Source organism: Panthera tigris, chromosome E3, assembly GCF_018350195.1.
Source record: "Panthera tigris isolate Pti1 chromosome E3, P.tigris_Pti1_mat1.1, whole genome shotgun sequence".
Lineage (NCBI taxonomy): Eukaryota > Metazoa > Chordata > Mammalia > Carnivora > Felidae > Panthera > Panthera tigris.
The window spans coordinates 37783115-37805553 of NC_056675.1; the positions used below are offsets into that span (position 1 = coordinate 37783115).

The 22439-nt window shown below is 62.7% G+C and overlaps 1 protein-coding gene across 5 annotated transcripts; it reads right to left on the bottom strand.

Moving 5' to 3' along the window:
- Positions 1–321: 321 nt before the first annotated feature.
- On the bottom strand, positions 322–20561 carry GLIS2 (GLIS family zinc finger 2). 5 transcript variants are annotated; one of them, XM_042971957.1, is made up of 8 exons: positions 20523–20561; positions 5505–5747; positions 4513–4685; positions 3800–3976; positions 3586–3719; positions 3358–3476; positions 2526–2723; positions 322–2397 (listed from the first exon to the last, which is right to left on the bottom strand). In XM_042971957.1, the coding sequence occupies exons 2-8, from the start codon at positions 5674–5676 to the stop codon at positions 1598–1600; spliced, it is 1773 nt and encodes a 590-aa protein (XP_042827891.1). In that variant the 5' UTR covers positions 5677–5747; positions 20523–20561; the 3' UTR covers positions 322–1597. The 5 variants fall into 5 exon arrangements, with proteins under 5 accessions (XP_042827891.1, XP_042827890.1, XP_042827894.1 ...); XM_042971956.1 differs by having other exon boundaries at positions 3358–3479; XM_042971960.1 differs by lacking the exon at positions 20523–20561 and adding an exon at positions 8543–8660 and having other exon boundaries at positions 3358–3479.
- Positions 20562–22439: the final 1878 nt, after the last annotated feature.

A 22439-nucleotide genomic window follows, 5' to 3' on the forward strand; every position in this document is an offset into this window, starting at 1 on the left:
CAAGGGGCAGAGCCAGCACTGCGAGGCCCTGTCAGGGCAGGCCGGGTCAGGGTGACCCCTCTAGGACAGAAGGGCAGTCCAGGAAAGGGTGGGGTCTGCAGGCTTGCTAACCACCCCGCTGCTGGCCTGCAGCTCCCAGTCCTACAGCAGGGGAATGGAGTGCTTGGTCATGTGGCCAAGGACCGGGCAGGCCTTGGAGCCAGAAGTCCTGACTGCCAGGCCAGCACCTCCCAGGTGGCACCAGGCCACCTCCAGGGAGGAACAGCAGGGGCTCAGGGTGGGGAAAGCATTATGTGCTGTGGCCCTAAGGCCTGCTAGGATTGGGCTGTGGGCTGTAGGGCATATGGAGCACCAGCATCCTTAGCTTATTCTGGCCCATGCCAGTGAAAGTGGGGGTCGGGGGGGGGGGTACCTCTAGGACAGAGGCTCAGTTGGGAGGAGCCAAAGCCAAAGGAAACAGCCATGTTTTAAATCCAGGCACCTTCCTCCAGCTTCCCCTCCCCAGGCACAGAGTTGGGGCCCTCCCATGGCCATCCCGGTTCGCTTTACCACCCCAAGCCCGGGGCTTTCTGTCCATGGCCTCTGGAAAGGTCCCATGCCCAGCACTGGCCTGGAGCCCTACCCCTCCTGTGTGCTGGCTGTGACTTGGCACCCCCAGAATTGGGGCTGTGTCCTAGCCTGGGGTTGTCCCCAGCCAGCCTCCCATCTCCTGACACCCTGCAAGCTTCCGTGGTCCCTTGTGCGGAGTGGCACTGCCCTGGGCCAATCCTGTTCCCACTTGCCCCCTGAGCCAAGCAAGGGCCCAAGGTCCTGGCATCTCTCTTCCTAGCTTAGGGCTTTGCTCCCCACATCCCCAGGGCTCCCTGAAAGGAGAGGGAGAAGGCCCAGTAGTGAAGGGGCAGGTGAGTGGTCAATGGGCCCCTCACTTTGGAGAGTGTCCAGCCTGGACAAGGGGCTGACCCTCCATGCTGGCTCTTTCCGGACAGGCTAGTGGTGAGGGGCAGCTGGCAGAGCGGGCCTCCCTCTCGGAGTTTGGAGGCGCCTTGTCATAGGGATAAGGTGGCTCTTTCCTGTGGCTTTGCCTGCGTCTGTCTTGCTCTCCCTCTGGAGGGTGGGCCAGAGGGAAAGGGGTCCAAGAAGCCCCCAGAGCAGGGGCCCAGAGAGGCTAGGCAGGACGGGAACATGGCTGGCAGGTGGTCATGGCAGGGAGGGGGCAGGTGACCTACCCAGGCTGGTGACTGGATGAGGGAGGTCCTGGATGAGGGAGGATGGTGGAGGGCCAGGGCATCTGAGGACTAGGTGAAGGAGAGGGCAGGGGGTGGGCTGGAGGTGAGCGAGGCCTCAGCACCCAGGAGCACAGCTCTCCCTGGCTAGCAGGACCAGCTCCCCCTCCAGAGCCTGGGACACCACCAGTGACCTTCTAGCACCATCCTTGCTGCCCAGCTTGTCTGGGGCTGGGTCTGCCTGGGGGACACAGCCAACCAGGCCCCAGGGGCAGGAGGACATTATTGCTATTTCGCAGAAGAGTTTCCGTTCGTCGGGGGCAGGGGGCCGGGAGCTCCTAGCTGGGCCGCAGGTAGCTGTCCACCAGGCGGGTTCAGTTCACCACAGCCGGCTTGAGCAGCACAGAGCCTGGAGGGATGACCACCCAGCCCGGAGCGAGTGCCTCTGGGCTGCTGGCCGCCGAGCTGACGCCCGTGGACAGGTCCAGCACAGTGCCCGGCAGCAGGGGGAGTCCGTCAGGGCTCGGCCGGGAGCGGCTGTTCTCAGTCCTCTCGAGGGGTGTCTTGCGGCCCTCCACGCCCAGAGACCTGGCTGGCACTGCCATGCGCCCCTTCTCCCCCTCAGCCTTGCCGCCAGCGGAGCCAGCGAGGAGGGAGACCACAGGCAGGCCCAGTCCACCAGCCCCAAAGGGTGAGGGCAGCAGCGGGTTCTTGGCCAGATTGAGGGGCAAGACGGGGCCCGGCAGCCCGGGGCCCATGCCCCCTGCACCCCCACCGCCCCCGCTGTTGCCACACGCCAGGGCGCTGAGGTCAAGGGGGCCGGGGGCCAGGGGCAGGGGCAGGCCAGGCAGGCCGGGGCCTCCAAAAAGGGCGGCAGGGTTGGGGATGATGATCTGGGCTCCGCTGACATAGGGGCCGCCATCGGGGGTGGGCAGCGGTGGCTTGGGGGGCGGGCGCAATTGCAGGAGCTCTTGCTGCTCATGAGACACGAAGTGGCCGTGGGCCTTGATGTGCTTGCGCAGCGAGCTGGGGTCCGTGTAGCGCTTGTGGCAGCCGGGCATCTTGCAGTAGTAGGGCTTGTCCACGTAGTGGGTGCGCGTATGCTTGAAGCGGTCGCTCGAGTTGGAGTAGCGCTTGTTGCAGCCCTCGTAGGGACACACGTAGGGCTTCTCACCTGCAGGGCAGTGCCGGCGTGAGGGGCCCCTCCCCAGCCCAGCCTCCGCACTCCCCCCCCTCCCCCCGGCCCCAGAGAGCTCCCGGAGAGTGGGGACTCTCTGACGTGGGCAGTGGCGTCCCTGGCACCTGGCACGAGATCTCTTCCCGGCTGGGGGCAGCAGGGCACAGGCGCTGAGCAGCCGGCCTGGTCCCTGGTCACACCCCAGCCCTGCCTGTGGCCTGGTGGTATGCCCTCAGCCTCGGTCCTGTGCTTCAAATTGTGGGTGACAGCGACCACCTCCACCGGCAGGACCACACATTTGCTTCCACACTTCCAGGAAGACCCTGCTGGGACGTGGCCCACCGTGAGTGCTGCAGGACAGCTCTCCGGGCTGTGTTCCGGCTCTGGCTCCGGAAAACGCCTCCACATTTACTAAACGTCGGTCGGGGAGCCACTTCGAGGCTCTGAGCCTTTGCAGTGTGGCCGGCCCCAACCGAGCTGTGCTGTGAGCGTAAAACACACGGGGTGGGGGGGGAGGGAATACACACCAGATTGTGATTCCACAGACTTCGTACAAAATCTAATGTCTCATTGACAGTCTTTTAATATATCGGGTTTGAGAAAATACGTCATTGCAATTCATTTTTCCTTTGGACTTTCTGTAATGCGGCAATGAGGATGGGTTTTTTTGGTGGTTGGGAAATTTAAAGTCAGGTATGTGGGCGTGTCACCAGCCTGGCCCCACCGTGTGCTTGGGCAGAGCCAGGAGGAGGCACACGCCGCCTCACAAAGCCTCACAAACAATGGTGCTGAGTGCGGCGCCTGGAGATGTGTCTGTGCCCCAAGGGCGGATGCAGAGGGGACCCGCAGGAGAGGCTTCGCCCAGAAGTGGCACTCGCAAAGCGACAACTGCACAGTGAGATGCGTCCCTCACCCCTTGACTGCCCCGGGGGCCAGCCCTCCAGCCCAGCCACTCACCCGTGTGCGACCGGTTGTGGATCTTCAGGTTCTCCAGGCGCGAGAAGCTCTTGCTGCAGGTGGGGCAGCGGTGTGGCTTCTCGTTGGTGTGCGTGCGGATGTGGATGAGCATCTTGTACCTGCTCCAGGGAGGGCACGGTGCGGGCGGGGGGGGGGGGGGGGGACCTCGACTCAGTTCACGGGACTCCGGAGCCCCTCTCCCCCGGCCCCCCTCTCGCCCTCCCTCACCTGGCGTTGAAGCCGCGGCCATGGCGGGCACAGCCCTCCCAGTGACAGCAGTACCCTGCGTCCTTCTCAGGCTTGACGTGGTAGTCGTTGACGTGATCCACCAGGTCCTGCAGGAGCTCGAAGAGCTGGTTACACTGCGGGGCCGGGGAAGGTTCTGAGTCTCCGCGGGGCTGTGCACACTGACCCCGGTCTTCCTGGCCACCCCCCCACTCACCTTGGCCCAGCGACACACCAGCTGCTTGGGCAGGGGTAGCTCTGGTGAGAGGCACTTGTCCTTGGGGGGGGTGAGGAAGGAGGAAGCAGGCAGGTGCAGGGCCCCCCCGGAGCCCAGAGGCAGGAAGAACTGGAACGAACTGGGGACGCCATCCAGATAGCGCAGCGGCTGGAAGTCCTAGGGGGAGAGGGGAGAGACAGAGCTGGTCAGTGCGCCCTGCTGGGCCAGCAGGTCCCCACCACCCCTGTCTCCTGTGGCGGGTTGTGTCCCCCATGAGGACACGTCCCAGTCCCAACCCCCTGTACCTTGGGTGTGAGACCTTAGTTGGAAATAGTGTCTTTGCAGATGCAGTCAAGGTCATACTGGATTGGGGGGCACTAAATCCAGTGACTGATGTCTTCATAAGAGAAAGGGGGATTTGAACACAGAGACACAACAGAGGGAAGAAGGCAAGGTGACACCAGAGGCAGAGATTGGAGTGACACAGCTACAAGGCAGGGAACGCCGGGAGCCAAGAGAAGCTGGAAAGAAGCGAGGAAGGATTCTTGCCAGAGCCTTGGGAGAGAGCACAGCCCTGTCGAGATCTCGATTTCAGACTTTAGTTTCCACAACTGTGACAGAATAATACATTTACGTTGTTCTAAACCACCCAGTTTGTGGTCCCTTCCAGGAAACCAATACACCTCTTTCCAGAGCCCTTATGCCCTCCTCACCGGGGCGGTGGGCACTGCAGGCAGGTCCCCATTGCCCTGGCGCTCAGGGGACAGCGAGCTGCTGCCATTGGGGGAATCCAGCCCAGATGGCGGTGACAAGCTGAGGTCCACCAGAGGGGCAGCCGAAAAGCGTCCCTCTACCTTCTCGGGGAACTTGGGGTTCAGCAGGAAGCCTAAGAGAGAAACACTGTTCAGAGAGGTGCTGGGGCTGAGGGTCCTGTGAGTCTCCCACCACGATCCTGGAAGCAGATGCCACCCTCACACCCCTGGACCACCCTGGGACCCCACGCATCTAGCAGCAGGCTGCGCACCTGACCAATGTGGCCCGCATCACCATGAGAGTTCAGACATCGGTCAAGATAAAGAGTGGAAAGTACCCATTGAACAGGAACTTGAGGCCAGACCCCTGGCTTCCTGTCATACTGGTAGGTAGGGACCTTTCGGACTTTTCCTGGGCCCCTTCCTGATTCACTGCTCCCTTCTGGAACACCAGGCGTTGGGGCCAGGATGCCTCCAGAGCCTTACAGCTCACATGTGTAGGTCGGGTTTTCAGGGTTCAGTGGAGGCAGAGTGGGAGTCCTGAGCCCCAAGCACCCCCTGAGACGATCTTGCTGGGCTCGGTCCCCAATCTCTACTGACCTGACCTCAGAGCCCAGGAGTTGGGTCACGGGGCCTTGTCACTACTTGTGAATCCCCTGCCCCGCCCCCCCGCCCCCCCCCCCCCCCCCCCTTACCGGCCCCTCTGTGTCCTCCCGGAGGCCTAGTTTGAATCCTGGCTCTGCTGTGCCAGCTTCATGAACTGGGCAGGTCATTTGCCTCCCCCGGGGACAATGTCACTTCCAGAGACAAACTGCTAAGGATAAATGGACAGAGCTCTAGGCTGAAAGCTGCTAGGGGCTGTGGACATCCTGGTGGACACACCCTAGATATTCTTCCCACTGCCACGGCTTCACTGGGACCCGAGACCTCCCTGCCTACCGGGGGTGCTGTACCTGAGGGTGGGGAGCCTGGAGAGCCTGGGGTGGGGCTGTCGTCCACCAGGCCGAGCTCCCTGTGCAGAGCTCGGTGCCGGACTGCACTCAGCGCCCTCTCACGCTTTTCTCTCGCCGCCCGGAGCTTGGTGATGCTCAGCTTCAGGTCGAGCGGCTCGTCCAAGGAGTGCATGGTGATCGGGGGCTGGGTAGGAGGTGGCTGCAGGCAGCGGGGGGATCCCAAGCTGGTTTTCAGGCAGGAACCTGGGAGAGGACAGGAGCTGTGCTGTGAGACTGTGACCTCAGGCTTCTCCTCAGGCTGCACCCGTTGAAGCCCACAGGGGACGGAGCATGGATGTCCCGCAGTGTGGAGGCCATCTCCCCGGGAAGGGAGGCCCTCTGAGTGGCTCTGGTCCAGGGGGCAGGAGGAGAGCTTCCATGTCTGCTGCCCTCAGGTCTTTTCTGGAGGCAAAGCTCAGAGAGTCCATTCAGCCATGAAACTGAGTTTTAGAGACACTGCCTCAGGTCACAGAGCTAGAAAGTGGCAGAACTACCAGGTTCCAGGCCAGATCTCCCTGGAAATGGCCAGCCATGTCCCAAAGGTTATTTCTGACCGAGGGAAAAGTGCTCGGGATCACATGCCCGGTTTGAGCCTGAAGACCCAGAAACAGACCAGAAGAGCAACAAGTATCTTCCAAGGCAGCCAGGAGTGGTCCCTTAGCTACCAGTTGCCAAGGGCCCACTGTGCTGGGCCCAGGCAGCTGTGACCACCTGCAAGGGAAGGAGGCTGAGAGTGTCTCGGGCAAGCTGCAAAACCTGGCCCAAAGGACGGGGGTGCAGACAGGTGGCCTTGCCTCCCAGGTGAGGTCCAGAGAGGTGCCCATGGGCCTGGGACCCAGAGGGCTCTGGGCTGCCACCAGGGGGCAGCTGGGGACTGTGATCCAGGCAGGCTAGTCAGGGACAGGGTTTGGAGGGAAGTGGACCAGCGCTGGTGATTAATAATAATTACATATATATATATGTATACATATATGTATACATATATATATGTATACATATATATATATATATATTTATACACACACACACACACTTTTTCAGTGGCGATGATCTTTTATTGTAAGTTCTCATGCTGTTATTTTCAGTACTTCCTTAGAAATTCTCAATGGTGTCATTTTCTTCACGTACAAATGACAGGAGAGCAAGATCAACTCTCTATTCCAAATTCAACCTTTTTCCAGGGGCAACCTTTCGCATGCGGCCAAAAGTGTTTCCTTGCATTTGTTCATTGAGAGGATCACACCCTGAAAATCTATCTGCTGAACAAGCGAACACTGTGAGACACTCTACATCATTCACCAAATCCACGTTTGCATAATTCAACACAGGACATCCCTGTAACCACCACATGGTAAATGACCGTATATTTCAGTGTCTGTCAGTCTCTGCCTGGGAATCGGAGTGGCCCACACATGTGCAGACCTGCTTGATGCAGCAGGAAGGAGGAGGGCAGCCCCCACGTCCCCACTCATCCTTTTTCCAGGCCAGGCACCTCAGCAACTTAAAACAGTTTTCTCTGTTTTCATGTGTCTGCACTGACATGCTCCACGTCTGCCAAGACCCTCCAAACACACAGGGAACAAGGCAGCCCCCTCCCTCGATTAGGACCCTCTGCTTCTAGGACATCCCAAGACCCCACCAGCACATGGCTGATAGCAGAGCTCACGGAAGGGCAGCTGCATTTGGTGGTGAGGCCCCATCTGTGACTTGACTTGTCCCAGTTAAACTGCATCAGGTGGGCGCAGTCAGATCTGTCTGGATTTGCCCCCCAGGCCACGTAGGGCCAGGGACTCCCAGTGATGCAAGCAGGGCTGGCATCAGGCTGCCACCCTGTCCTTTAGGAGTCCCAGACCCAAAGTGGGCAGGTGGGTGAGTGACAGTGATGGATGGATCTGGGCCCCTTCCACTGTCCCTCTGGCTGGACAGGGAGCTGCCCTCTGCCTGACCCCCCTCCCCCAGTTATGTCTGTCTGTGTGTCTGCCTGTCCCTCCACCTGTTTATTTTTAGACACAGGCCCAGTCCAACCTCCCTGAAGCTCCTCTGTGCTGGGAGCCTGGAAGGGGAGGAAGGAAGTAAATATTTATGCTGATTAAGAATTCAGGAGCCAGGAAGGGCTGGTGGCCTGGTCCTTCAGCTGGCCTAGGGCCACAGGCCTCCCCACAGCCTCTGTCTCCATCCCCCACCACCAACTGGACCTTCTGGAGAAGGGGACCATGAGGGCAGGATGGTTTGGAAACTGGGAACTCAAACTGACACTTCCATTGGTAACCCTGCCCAGGTAACATCCTTTGGCATCTGCCCTACTGGCTTCTGCCCCAGGCCAGAAGGGGTCCAGGGAGGGGCCCTAACCTGTGGGTCACCTTGTTCTGAATACCTGCGGGAGTCACTGCCTCAACCTAGAACTGGGGAGGGCCCTTAGAGGAGCCTGTTTCCCACAGCCGGGCAGGCACAGCACCCAAGGTGGGAGTGGGGACTCCAGCAGCCCCCTTAATCTGGCTCAGTCCCCAGAGAACCACCTCCTGCGTGCGCGCGCGCGCGCGCACACACACACACACACACACACACACACACACACACACACTTCCTGCCACTGGGTTCTGCCCAGGGAGGCAGGGGTTCATCTGGATGGAAGCCAGAACCCAGCCCAGAAGCCCAGCCCCCCACTCCTGGGGAAGGAGCGAAAAGCCACCCCAAAAGCCCACACTTCCCAGCACACCCAGCAGCCCCAGGCTGGCCCCACCCAGAATTTTCCTCCGAAAGGTGGTCCCACACCAAGGGGAAGACCCCCATGACCGGTCTTCCGTCCTGACCTTGATCAGCCTCAAGGTGTCCCCTGCCACGTCCCACCCCCAGCTTGCAGGGGCCATTTCTAAACTGGGGCTCTGCTCTTTGTTCCGGGGCTGCGTGGAGTGGGGAAGGTGAGAGCCAGGGTGGCACGCTCCCGGGATTCTGAGGCGGTCGGCATGGCCTGGAACCCTGGGGGCTGGGGCCGTGATCACCTCCGGAGGCCAGCCACGCCAGCACCCGATTCGACGCTCTGGACAACCAGGTGGGCTGGGGAAGCGGGCCCCCGACCCGTTTCCCAGAGGCGGCCAGGGACGCTCCGAGGGGTGACGTGCCCGGCTCGGGGGGAGCAGGCGAGTTTCGGAACCAGTGGCGGAGCCCGGAGCCCGCAACAGCGGGGCAGCGACGCGGCGTCCGGGCTGCCGGGAGCGACCCCCTCCCCGCGGGCGGGCGGGCAGAGAGGCGGCGCCGAGGTGGTCGCGCTGCCGGGCGCCGCGCCGCTGCTCCAGCTGCGCAAGGAACTAATTAGAGCCCAGGGAGCTGGAGGAAGCGGGGCGGCGCGGGGACCACCGGGGCGGCGGGGCGGGCGCGGGACCCCGGCCGGCCTCCCCGCGGGGCGGGGGTCACCCCGAGGGTGGGCCGCGCGGGACCCCCCGGGGCCCGGCCCCCGCCCGCCCGCCGCGCCCGCCCCGCCGGCCCGGCCCAGACAATGGCCGCTATTGTGCGCCCGCCGGCCGCCGCGCGCAGACTGCCCCCAGCTGCAGCGCCAGGCGAGCGCCCCCGCCCGGCCCGGCCTACCTGGCGGCCGAGCCCACCCGCGGCGGGCGGGGCGAGCGCGGGGGGCGGGGGTGGGGGAGTGGGAAACGGACTCCACCAGGGAGCTGTGGCCTGGGGTGGGACGCACGCTGGTTGGGGGTGGGGGGCGGTCAACATCCGTCCAACACCTACCATGTGTCAGGCACCGGCTGTCCGTGGATTCTTGGAACCCTCTAAAACCCCTACTGGGAGTAGATGCCCACGACGACCATGGGGAAACTGAGGCTCGAGCTCACCAGGCTCACGGGAGTGGGCTGGACTCTGCTGTGGTTAAAGCCCCTCCTTCCCTCCTTGGAGGAGGGCGGCTGGTTGGCCGGGAGCTTGGAGGGGTGCCTGTGTGGGTGGAGGGGATAGCTAGGCATACCCACCCTGAGAAGCTCTCAGGGGCTCCTTGCCGAAGCGAGAGAGAGGTCAGAACTCTCTGTACGATGGGGGCTCTCCCTAAGCACGCCACAGCAGCCTGGGGCCATGTAAGAGTTACCCCTTATTCCCAAGGCAGTCCTGAAACTGCCCTTTGGTCAACCATGCCCATCTAGCTAGAGTTTAGGGACAAGGGCCCAAGATGCACCTCTCAAAAGTCCAGTGGCTTTCTTGATATCTCATGAAAAGGGGAAGTAAGTCCCCCCCCCCCCCCGCGCCACTTGCTCCATGGGTTCCCTGGTGTTCGGTGACTGGGTCATCACTATCAACATGCTGTTCTCATAAATGGGGAAACTGAGGGCTGGAGGGGGAAGCGAGCCCACTGCAAGCCATGAGCGAATATTACATTACAACAGGACCAACAGCCAGCTGTTGGTGGTTAGGCAAAAAGCCAGCACCTGTTAAAGCAGGTGCTGGTCATCTCTATTTTACGGATGCAAAAACTGAAACTCAGATTAAGTGACCTGTCCAAGGTCACACAGCTTGTCGGTGGAAGGACTGGCTTTCTGGCCCAGGTAAGTCCAGAAGCCCATGTTCTCTACTGGCCCCTCCTGTGCTCACTGGGGGAGGGGAGGCGGGGGAAGGCAAAGTTGCTCCAGCTGGGCACACCCTCCCTGCCCAGGGGTTTGTGGGAGCTAGGTACAGAGCCTAGGAGGGGCAGCAGCAGTGGGTGGGCGTTGGAGGGGCCAACTCTGGTGGGGGGGTGGTGCACAGGGAGGCTTGGAGAGCTGAGGGCAGATATGCTGCCAAAGCAAACGGCCCCACATTCCTGGGAACTGCTCCGGCTCCCTCCCTGCTCCGGCCAAGAGCTCCACCCTCCTGGCAGCCCAGCAGCAGGGGCTGGGGGCAGGGGCAGAGCCCATGTCTCAGCACCCCCCCTTCCTGACCAGGCAGCAGAGCACGCTCCAAGTATGGGTCAGACCACCTGGGTCTCCAACTTGGCTCTGCTACTTCCTGCCCATGTGTCTTAGGGCAAGACACTTCCCCATCTGAGCTTCATTGTCCCCACCTCTGAAATGGGATGACAGTAATAGTAATAAGACACCCCTCACTGGGTTTTGGGTAATGATGCACACATCCTATAATTTCTTAATGTCTCCCATTATTATGTAATAATCATCAGTTAAAACAGTGCTGGGCACATAGTAGGTACTTGATCAGACTTGGTGAATGAACTGTCACCATCGCTGAAACCTCCAGGCTTTGGCTGGTCTGGAGCTGTGAGGACAGCTGAGTGGGGATCATGATCATCCCCGCTGTACCCAGAGACACCAGAGTCTCACTCTCACCTGGGCCCACATGGCCTTCATTTTACGGTGCAACTAAACAAGCTTGTGCCTCTCAGAAAGCTTCAGGCCTCTGCTGTGCTGTGGAGTGGCCACAGCTGACCCTAGCCACCTTCCAAAGCCTGACTGCATCAGAGACAGAGGGAGGCCCTGGAGAGGCGGTGTGCGGTCCAGGAAGGAGCAGGCCTCCTCCCGGGACCCAGGGGAGGGGCTTATCCTGAGGCCTCTAGCAGCAGGCCCCCCGGAGAGGGGCCAGGGCAGGCAGTACTTCCTGGAAGAGCAAGGGGGTGGCCCTCCCTGGGAACCTCACGCAGCAGGCAGGCCCCTCCCCCACCCAAGATGGGCCCTCAGCCAGCCCCCTCCATCACCCCCCCCCCAGATTCCCCCGGGTAGGCAGACCCCACCCAGGTGGGAGTGCAAATGCCCCAAGTGACCCCGCCAGGGATGAGGTCTCTGCCCTCAGCTCTGGGGGCCTCAAGAAAGCCCTCAGCTGGGCAGCACCTGAACAGGAGTGTGTGCCAGGATCCTCCACTCCGGCATGTTTAGATAGTGCTACCCAGAGCCAGGCTAGCTGGTCCCGGTCCCCTGAGCTCCCACCCCTGCTGTGGGGCCTCAGATGGGTCCCTGCTGCCCTCCCCCCCCCCCCCGTCTGAGCCTTGGGCGGAAACATAGGTACAGTATAAGGTGCCCAGCTCACTAGGGAAGGTGGGGACTCAGGACGCCCCGCAGGGAGAGCCTGGCCCAGCACTTGGTACACGGCAGGTGCCAGCAACCAGTAGCCCTGAAGATTCTTGTTCCTGGCTCTGAGCTGGGGGTGCCCCATGCAATCACTTGGCCTGCCAAGCTCACCCAGATAGTTCAGGCAGTGCTGAAGCTGGAAGGCTCACAGCTGGCTCCCCCACCCGCAACGCCCCTCACCAGTCCTGGCTTCCCAGGAGATGCACTTCCTTCCCCAGTGCCACCAGGCTGGGGGTTAGGGAGGAGCAACTCCCACACGGGCCGGCCCACATGTGCACACTCACACAGATGTGCTGGCCTGCCCAGCTGCGAGAGCCAGCCTGGCACACAGGCCCCCCAGGCCTAGTGGCTTCTAGGCCCCCATCTCACAGCCTCCACCCCCTACTGCCCGCCCGCCTGCAGCCACCTTTGCACAACTATGTCTGGTATTTTCCTGTCTGCCCAGCTTGCGGGGTAAGGGGGGGGGGGGTGCCTGGGGCTATGAGCACTGCCTGCACCTGGGCCTCAGCCAGGGGCGAGCCCGCCAAGCAGCCCCCACACCCGCCCCCGGGGTTGGGAAGGGAAGGGCTGGGCCCAGGCTGCCCAAATCCCTGGGAGGGGCTGGCATGGGGCTGGGGGAGCCAGACAGGGACACACACCCTTTGAGGCCTAGGCAGGAGCAGGCCAGGCCCTGCTAGGCAGCACTGCCACTCATGGTGGACAGGCAGGGCTGGGCACCCCGCCAGAACCCTCTGGGGCCAGGAAAGGCAACGGGCAGTGTCCCATAGGACATGGACGGGCACCCAGTGCACCCGGACATACAGGCATATGCATGCGTGTCACACCTGTGCTCTAACACCGTACACACAGGACATAGCACGGGACCGGCATCAGGGGCTGGGACCCAGGAGTGAGGAGGAGCAGCGGGGATGAGGCCCAGTCCCCAAAGGGAAGGAAACCCTGCACTTCCCCAACTGAGTCTGGCTGCAAGACAACCCAGTGAGTACCTCCCGAGTCCGGGGGGCGGGGGGGCTCCTGCCCACGGCCCATCCCTCCCGCTACCCTGGGATGAGCACCAGGTCCACCGAACAGCACCTGCCAGCTGCGGGCAGAGGCGGGCAAGGCGGGTAAGGCGAGCTGGACTTTGGCCCTTCCCTCCCTCCGCCTCATTTACCCCATCGCTCAGTTACGCATTCCAACACCAGGCCCTCCACCCAACTCAGTTCTGGGGGCCCACAGGTGAGCGAGGATGAAGGGCGCCCCGACCTCAGTGGGGGCAGGCTTGGGGTGGGCTGCTCCCGAGAAGAGGGGCTGTGGGGCGAAGTGCTGGGGCAGACGGAGCGTCACATCCTAACTTGTTTTGTTTTTAAGTTTATTCATTTATTTCTGAGAGAGAGAGCGCGAGTGAACACAAGCAGGGGAGCGACAGAGAGAGAGAAAGAGAGAAAGAGCGCCACAGAATCCAAAGCAGGCTCCAGGCTCTGAGCTGTCAGCAGAGCCCGACACAGGGCTCAATCTCATGAACCGTGAGATCACGCCCAGGGCCAAAGTCGGGCGCCCAACAAACGGAGCCACCCAGGGGTCCTCTAACTTGTTCTGAGAGCCAGACAGGCCAGTCTGCCGCCCGCTCACCATCTCCATACACCCTCCCGGCCCTGCAATTTGGCTGTTACCCTTCCCATTTCCCAGAGAGGGAGGTGGAGGCTTTGAGAGCTTCAGTCATCTGCTGAGGTCACAGAGCTTATAAGGAGCACATCTTGGGGTTCACTTCCAGGCCCCAAAGCCCACACGCTTTCTGGGCCCAATGCTGCAGAGGCCTGGGGGGTGGCACCGGCTGACCTTCAGCAAACCTGCCTCACCCAGAAGTGGGGGCCCAAGAGGGAGGCTGGGCCAGGACCTGGAGGACACCGGGGAGCCACGGAGTGTTCCACACAGAAAGTGCCCTCTTTCCAGCCCAGAGGCTCCTGTCCCCAGGCTCTTCCCTGCAGCACCTCCTTTTTCAGGATTCCCTTTCTCCCACGAGCTTGATGCTTGCTCACCTCTTGGGTGCCAGGTTCTGGTGACAACCTTCCACATTCGCATATTCTCCTCCAGCTACCCGCCCCCTCCTGCCCCTTCCTGCAGCAAGTCTTTCCTGATTCACCCTGGCCAACCTCAGACTCTTGCAGCTGTACATGGGCTGTTCTTCCAGGTGCCTGACAGCTGAGCAGAGGACCTACTTCTGTCCCCAGGCTGCTGAGGGAAACGTTCCAGCCCTGCAGCGGCCCTGTGCTGCCTGCCACATTCATCTGGGGTCCAAGTCCTCACTAATGCCACAATGTCACCAGCTTTTTTTTTTTTAAGTTTATTTATTTTGAGAGAGAGAGAGAGAGAGAGAGAGAGCGAGCGTGAGTTGGGGAAGGGGCAGAGAAAGAGAGAGAGAATCCCAAGCAGGCTCCTCACTGATAGAGGGGGCTTGAACTTACGAACCATGAGAACATGACCTATGCTGAAGTCGGATGCTCAACTGACTGAGCCACTCAGATGCCCCAATGTGAACGGTGCTTGAGCACACCTTGGGTGCCTGGCCCACACACAGAGTGTCATATGCGCTGCCCCCGACCTTTGGCCCCAGGCACTTACCCCTGCACCTGTCATTCAGAGCCTCATTCCACGAAGGGAGTCCTAGAGCAGGTGACGGCCTCATGGAACAGACAGACCACTGTACTTCTTCCCACGGCCCCCACACCGAGCTCACTCCTTCCACCATCGGGAACGGGGCGGGGATACAAAGTGCTGGGGGTGCAGAGCCAGAAAACAGGCCTGCCCCACTCTGATGTGGGCAAGGCTCTGAGCCTCAGTTTCCCCACCCAGGAAGGGAGAGGGCTGGCCTAAAGTGAACTGGAGCCCCAGCACCCTAAGCACTCCCTGAACAGCACCAACACACCTGCCCTCTGCTTTTCCTGAACACCCGGCACTCAGTGACCGTCTGCTGAATGAATGACTCCATTTGTGGTGCCCACCAGCCAGGTGAGGTGGGTACATATGGAGGGGCTGAGGTTCAAAGAAGGAAGTGGCTGGCCCAAGGTCAAGGAGAGGGGCAGGGCCTGGGCCTTGACACAGAGGGTCCCTCCTCCCTGTCCAGGACAAAGGACCCGGGAGCAGACCTGGACAAGGACGGGGTACCAGCAGGGCCCTGGTTCAGCTGGGATGACCGGAAGGGCCTAGCTCCCCCAGCTTCTCTGCTGCCACTTCCACCCGGTGCCCGCATAGAACCCACCCCAGAGCTGCCTTTGAGCAGGCCCAGCAGGGGCCCTGCACTGAACTCTGGACTCCTCCCCCCTCCTTCCTCCCTGCCACCGCCGCCCCCGCCCCCCCCCCCCACTTGTTCACTCTGGGCAGCCGAGCAAGTCCAGAAGCTGGGGGAGGTCTTCAAACCCAAAGGGAAACATCCACTGAGTAGGGGCCTGCCGGGCCCGGCCTCCTTTGAGCCCATGTCCGCTCCGAGGACCATGCAGGGTGACCACTAGGTATCCTGAGGTGGTGCCAGGGGCCTGGCCTGAAAGAGGGTGGGGCTGGCAGGCAGACAGAACTGGGGGTGGGGGGGACTGTAGAACAGACAGGACAATGGAGGGCCCCACAGCCTAGGGGGAGGAGGACATCACAGCTCAGGGGCAGTCAGCCCGCAAGTGTGGGGATGGGGGTTGGGGGGCTCTGGATGCAGGAGGCAGTAGCCCAGGGGAGAAATGGCTCAGGCAGGCTGGGACTTGCCAGCCAGACCCAGATGGACGATGGGGAGAAGGGAGGGAGAGAGGCTTCCTCCAGACGCAGCTGCCCCCACGTCAAGCCCTCATGCCCCTGCAGGGGATGGGGGTGGGGGTGGACAGGAGTGGAGCTGAGGGGATTCCCTGGTTGAACCGGCATGTCAGGGGCCAGGGCCTGACGGTCTTAGGCTCTAGTCCCCCTCTGTCCCTCCCTGACCCCAAGTGACCCCAGGCCAAGCCCTCAAATCTCTGAGTTTCAGTCCCCCCCCACACACACCCAGCCCCCACCGGCAGCCTCCTCACTCCCAGGGTCCCAGCGGGGCACTAGCCTGTGAGTGCATTTGTGCAAAGGAGACAAGACCCTCCTGTCAGCTGGGCAGGATTGTTTTCCCAGGGCTGACTCAGGCAGCTCAGCAGTCTCCTGGGGCCTCTGTAGCCTCCCACCCGCCCTTGGCCATGACTGGAGGAGGGGGCCAGGGGCCGGGTCAGTCCCCTCCCCAGACAGCCATCTGCCAAGGCGGGAGTACGTGTGCACACACATGTCACATGCTCCATAGCGGGGCCCTCCCCGTGGCGAGTACTACCTGGCTTCCCAGGCATTGAAGACAAAGGGCCTGAGGAAGCCCCTGCCTCTCCCCTCACCCCCACTGGAAGATTCTCAGGCCATCAGCCCATCCCCCACCAGGGGCATCTGGAGCAGATGGGAAGTCCTCCCCCCACCCCAACACTGGAATCACTTCACATCCCTGTGCCCCCCAGGCTCCTCCCAGCCTGACCACCAGTTAACCAGAACCTTCCATCCCATCTGGGAGGGGGAGAAGGAGCAGAAGGCCAGAGCTCCCCCCCCTCAAGATGCCCAGAGCCAAAGCTTCCGCCCTGCCTAGCCTGAGGGAGCTTAGAGAGAAGCATCCTAGCCAGGATGGGAGGTCAGGCCTCTGAGGCTCCCCCGGGACCAGCTGTTTGGAGGACCCCACCCTGGGAGGGTCCCATAGCACCAGAGCTGGAATGGGAAGAAGGGCCGGGGACCCCTATGGACCTGGGCCAGACCTCACCTCCCCCGTAGAGCGGTCTGCAGCTAAGGCCAGAAGGGTGCCCGGGAAAGGGTGGAGTCTTGGGGCCCATTGTCCGCAGCTGCTGGGGCCGGCTTCGGCTCCCCTCAAGAGCAGGGTCCCCTCTCATCTCAGGCTGGGAAACCGGCCACAAGATAGCCCTCCCCCAGCCATGGCAGACCTGGGAACTCGGGCCCAGAGGCCCGCTGGCCCTTGTCCATCCTAAGCTCAGTCCCTTCGTTTGTGAAATAGCACAGGATCCTCCTCACAAGATTAATGCAATTTCAGGTGACAGACGTCAACACCTGCAAAGTTCGCTGGGCCACTGGAGGCACTGTGCTGATTTTTTCAGGGAGTTGTTCCCCCTGTGAAGTTCTATCCCCCATCCACTTCACCAATCCCACCCTCACCTCCCCAGGGACCGAAGCAGGCATATTTTTATTAGTTGCAGCGACAGCAGGGGTTTCGAGGGCGGAGTTGGAACCCAAAGAGAAACCTGGGACTTTTCTAGGCTGAGGCCTTACATAGGAACCCCTAGCAGCACATCCTTTCCTGTTCTGGCATCAAAGCTTCAACCCCAGCCAGTCAGCAGAGCACTAGAGATCCTAGGAGACGTTGAAAATGCTGAGTCCCTGCCCCTAGCTCCACCTGAATCAGAATTCACCAGGGTGATGCTGAGGCGGCCACCTTAGGAGCCACTGGGACAGATGTGTCCCAAGGGCCTTGCAAAAGCTGTGGTCCCCCACACCCAGGCTAGGTGTCAGGCTGGGGAAAGGCTATGTGTCCCATCTCAGAGAAGTGAAATCCCAGACATATGTCCGGGCCGCCCATTTCTATGACCCTTTCACAAGGGAAGCAACCAGGCACGTAGGATCTGCATCTTTCTGGCTGGCCCTTAGGTGCCCCCTCAGCCGCCAGGAACACTCCCCACCTCTGGGTTAAGGTGGGGGGACCACCTGGCACCTTCCACGGGTCACCCTCTGGCCTCAGTCATCTGTGTGAAATATAAAATGACAATAATAACCCCGAATGGAGGAAGGGGTTGAACAATAATCCTGAATAGAGGGAGGCTTCTCGGCAGCCTCGGAAAAAGCAGGGCCCCTATTCCACCCGGCCCAGGGCCTCTCCACTGCAAGCCCAGTTCCCCACTCGGGTGAGGGGCCTCCACAGTCTCCCCCTGGGACGCAACCTGGAGAGGCATCCGGTGTGGCAGAGGAGAGGCGAGGGCAGCCATCTTGTCCCCTCAAACCCCAATGTGCCTCCCAGCACCAGGGCCCCACCCCAAATGCCTCCCAAAGAGCTTAACTGCAGGCCCCGGCCCCAACATCTGGTCCCCCAGCCACAGCTGTCGCCACCCTCCCTCATCCTGGGATTGCCCCAAACTCTGCCCGGCACCCCGGCCCCCGGCACCCCGTCCCCACCCCCTCGCCCAAGTGGGAAATTCGGATTCCAGGCAAGTCAGGGTAGCTGAAAATGCACATGGGAAAATGTAGTCAGGAAAACACATTCTTCCTTCTATACCGCGGTTCAGACCCTGGGAGGATTAGGTGGCAGAAGACACTCCCACCGCCTGGGGCCAAGGCCAGGCCAGGGAAGGAGGGGAGAGGAGAGTGGGGGCCGCAAGGTGTGGCTGAGAGGGGTCTAGGCTCCCCAACAGGCCCCGAGGAGGGGCCCTGGCAGAGCTCTGTCTTCCTGCGGGCCAGTGTGCCCTCCAAGGGCACTCCCAGCAAGGGGAGCCCAGGCTGAAAGCATTGCTGTGGCTACCCGTTTGCAGCTGGCTTTTGAGAAACAACAAAAGCTTTGGGGGGACGCGGTTCACACGATTGTTTGAAATGAGGTTTTTGGATGTCTGTGGCATCCAGTTATTCATACTGGCTCCACCCACGGATAATTGAGAGTTGGCTTTTGTTGGCCTGATCCCCCCCTTCTCAGTCCCCGCCCCCCCCCACCAAGTCTTCTCAGGGACTCCAGCTCGGGAAGCTCACCTTGTCTGACCTCTTTCTTGGTTTTGCAGATGAGGAAACTGAGACCCAGAAAGGGGAGGAGCCGGCCCAAGGACCCCAGGGAGTTGGTGGCCTGGCCAAAACTCAAATCCAGGACATCAGATTCCCAGGCCAGGGGCTTTTCCCACTCATCCTCCAGGCTGTGGCCTGGCTCCAGCGAATCCCCCAAAGCCACTGACTCCAAAAGCAGTGGTGCCTGGGAGTGGGGTGACTCACTGTCTGGCTTTCTGGGGCACCCCCTCCCCATCAGTGAGGGAGGGACTGGCAGGTGTCCCTGTTTAGAGAGCCACAAGCAGGGAGAGGCCCCCCAGGGGACCTGGGCCAGGGTCACCCAGGGGCCGACGAGCCCCAGCTGGAGGGATTTAACACCAAAGGTCAAAGGTCACAGACAGGGAAGGGCGGGCAGGCACTAGGGGTCAGAGGGTCAGCGCTAATGGCAGCTCCGGAAAGGAGGGGGAGGGTAAGGAGCTAAGGAAAACAGGGTTGCTTCCAAGGGGTCCCCAACCCCCATAAACTGTGCCCCGACCCCCTGGCATCTGCCTCTGCTTGGCTGGTTGCAGAGAGGGCCAAATAGAGCTCTGGTGGGGGGTTGTAAAATGGGCTGGGCTGGAGCTTGGAGAGGGGTGTCCTGGGAAGGGCTCCCCAGGTGCGGCCCCTCCCCCAGAGTGGGCCAGGGCCAGCTGGGAGGCCCAACCCAGACCCAGAGGGGAGAAGGAGGAGCAGAGGGGGAAGGCTCCGAGGTCACGGGGAGGGATGGAGGGATGTGTGGGTTGGGCTGCAACAGCTGTGGCACTGTGGCACAAGGAGTAGGGCTTGGAGAGGGCTGGGTGGGTGAGCAGACTTGAGGGGCCAGTCTCCCCTTCCCTGCGTTTGGGAGCTGAGGAAGGCCGGCGGGGGGGGGGGGGTTGGGGGTGGGCGCAGAATGTCTCCTAGCTGCTTTCTAGCTTCAGCGAAGCCCCACCTTTCCTCCAGGATGCCAGGACCAGGCGTGTGAGACCCTCAGGATGGCTGCCTCTAAAGACCACAGCTCGGCCCCTGTCCCTGGCCTAAACCAAGAGCCACGACGAGAGCCCAGGCCTTGGCCAGGTCCTGGGCTTCCCTGGCTGCCCCCTCGGTGTCAAGCGTTCCCTTCAGAGCCAAGATCCCAGGCTGTGATGGCCGGGGGCCCAGGGCTCCTCCCAGGATCTCTTCCCGCTTCCCAAGCCCCAGGGCAGGGCCAGGATCCCTGCAACCATCACCGCCTGGGGGTGGCCTGGCCAGGCGGGCCATCCTGGACCCGGGGACAGGCGGCATGCTGCCCTGCTGTGGCCTGAGTACCCGACTGGCCAGGGCAGAGTGCCAGGGGCTCCAGGTGCCAGCTTGGATTCCAGCCCCACTCCAGGGGGCCTGCGGGGAAGCAGGGTGCCGGCATCTCCCTCCCTCGGGATGCACCTGCCTCACCCCTCCCCCACTCCCTTCAGACCCTCCTTCAGGCCGGCTGGATACCCCTGCCCTCATCACTTTGCCAGGCTCTTCTGCTCCCCCCCCCGGGCGGCGGTGGATGAAAAAGTGCCATACAGGACTGCAGTGTCCCAGTCCTGACGCGGCAGTACCCCCTGTCCTGACCCCCAGGGACGCCTTCCTTCCCCTGCCCCCCCAGGAAGGGCCGGGGCTGGCCAGGGGCAGCAGGGGGGAGACTTTCCGGGACAAGGGAGGAGACACCTTTCAAACCCCGTCCTAGAAACAGCCCCAGCGCAGCCGTGGGAAGGGGCGGCTGCCCGGCTGCCCCAGACAACTTCGTGCCCAGGCTCCGGGGGCCCCCTCTCACCCCGCAGCGCGCCCCCACCGCGGCCGCCCAACTTCCCCGCCGAAGTTTGCTCCCGCCCCGGGCCCGGCCGAGGCTCGGCCCGGCCTCCGGACGGAGGGAGGGAGGGAGGGAGGAGAAAGACGGAGAGACGGAGGGACGGGGCCGGGGAGCCGGCGAGGGAGGGAGCGCGCGAGCGAGGGAGCGAGGGAGCGAGCGCAGGGGCCCCGGCGAGGGCTCACAATGGCCCGGGGCGAGGCGCCGACGCGGGAGGAGGAGGCGACCCTCGGGTCCCGCAGCCCCCCGCAGCCCCCGCGCGACAGCCCAGCCCCCCCGCCCAGTCCCATCCCCACCGCGCGACGCCGCGGGGCTTCCTACCTCGGCGGCGGGGGCGGTCGGGCTCCCGGCTGCGGGCTCCGGCGGTCTGGGGGCGGCGGGGGAGCGAGCGGGGGAGGGGCCGGGGCGGGCGGGGGCCCGGGCGCGAGGCTCACGCGGCGCGGGCTCCCCTGGCACGGCCGCCCGGCGCCCGGCCGCTCCGCCACATCTGCAGCTCGGGCAGGGAAGGTGGCCGCGGCGGCCGGGCCGTGCGGGGATGTCTTAGAGAGGGAGGGAGGAGGGAGGAGGGAGGCGGCGGGGAGGAGGGCCCGGCGAGCCGCGGAGGAGGGGGGAGGAGGAGGGGCGCGGGGGGCGGCCTCGCTCCCTCCTCCCTCCCCCGCTGGTTCCCTCGCGCCCGCCCTCCCAGCAAACCCCTTTCGCCGCCGCGGCCCCAGGCCCGGGGCGCCAGCTGCCAGGCGGGGCGTGCGCGTCGGGGGGAGGGGGCGGACGGGAGCCGGCGCTGGGCCGGGGGAGGGGAGGTAGGGCGGTGGGGACGCGGGGAGCGGGCACCGGGAGGGAGGGGGCGGCGGGCCGCGGCCGAGCGACGCGCGTCCTCCTCGGCCCCATCCCCGAGTCATTCCCCCCCCCCCCGCAGCCCCGCCCCCGGCCCGAGGGCAGCGCTGGGACACAGCCCGGAGGTGGCCTGGGGGTGGCGCGGGGCGGGGGGGGGGGTGGGGGTGGGAGGGATGTCCCGCCCTCGGGGAAGCCCGGGGAGGGGGCGGGCGCGCTGATGACCGGAGGGAGGGCGTGCGGGCCCAGAGGAAAAGCCCCGAAGACCGGGAAGATGGAGGAGGTCGCTGCGGCCGAGGGGGCGGGGGCCCCTAGCCTCCCTCCCGCGGGGTCACCTTGGCCAGGCCCCCCGCGGCCACGGGCGGCGGGGAGGGCGGCAGGAATGCCTCTCCGCAGGCCCTGATTTCTCCGCCCAGCCCAGTTCCAGGAACGCGCGGGCAGCGCCGGGCAGGCAGAGGCCCCGGCTTCGGATTCGGGGAGGCGCAAGCCAGGGTTCGAGGCCGGGATGAGCCCCTCCCTCCCGTCCCTTGCCGGGCTGGTCCCCGCCTTGCCCTCGGCCTCAGTTTCCCAGGCGGTAGAATTAGGACGAGGTCGGGCCGGGAACAGTCCTGGCTTCCGCTCGGCCCCAGTCTTGGTCCCAGCATTTGGGACAACCTGCATCCCCAGCCTGAGCGCCGCGGGGGTCCTTGCTCGCTCTGGGACCTTCCGCGTCCAGCGCGGCGCCCGCGGTTAGGACGCGCGGTGGGAGTGGATGCCGGCGAGTGCGAAAGCCCGGCACCCGCACCCGCCTAAGCTGTTTCTCCCTCCTGATGTTGAACCCAGGCTCTGAGTTCCTGAATGTGTCTTGTTTGGGCCACTCTGGAGCCCCCGCCCAGTTATCTTCCTGCTGCTCTGCTGTCAGGTGGCAAATCTTGGTTCAAAAACAGTCCTCCTGCTATTGGCCAGCCTTGCCGCTTCACAGTTGGCCTTGAGGAGCCCAAGAGACGAAAAGCATCCTCTATAGGTGAGGCATCTAACTCCGGGTGTCATTAAGCCTTCGTTCGTGTATTTGATACTGCTGTCCCCCGCCACAGCCCGAGGCCGGTGGGTCTTGATCACGCAACATCCTCAGCTCTTGGTACAGAGCTTGGCACCTAGTAGGTGCTCAAGATGTGTTGCACGGATGGTCATAGGGTAGGTGCTCATTATATATTAAGCGAATGTACATATAGTAGGTGCTCATGACTGTTGCGTAAAGGGACACAGCTGGTGCTCTTAAACTTTTGCATGGACACATGGTAGATGCTTATTATATTTTAGGCAAATGGATACACAGTTGATGCTTATGACGGTTGCATAAATGGACACATAATAGGTACTCACGATTTATGTGAATTGACACAGAGTAGGTGCTCATGAACTGTTGGGTAA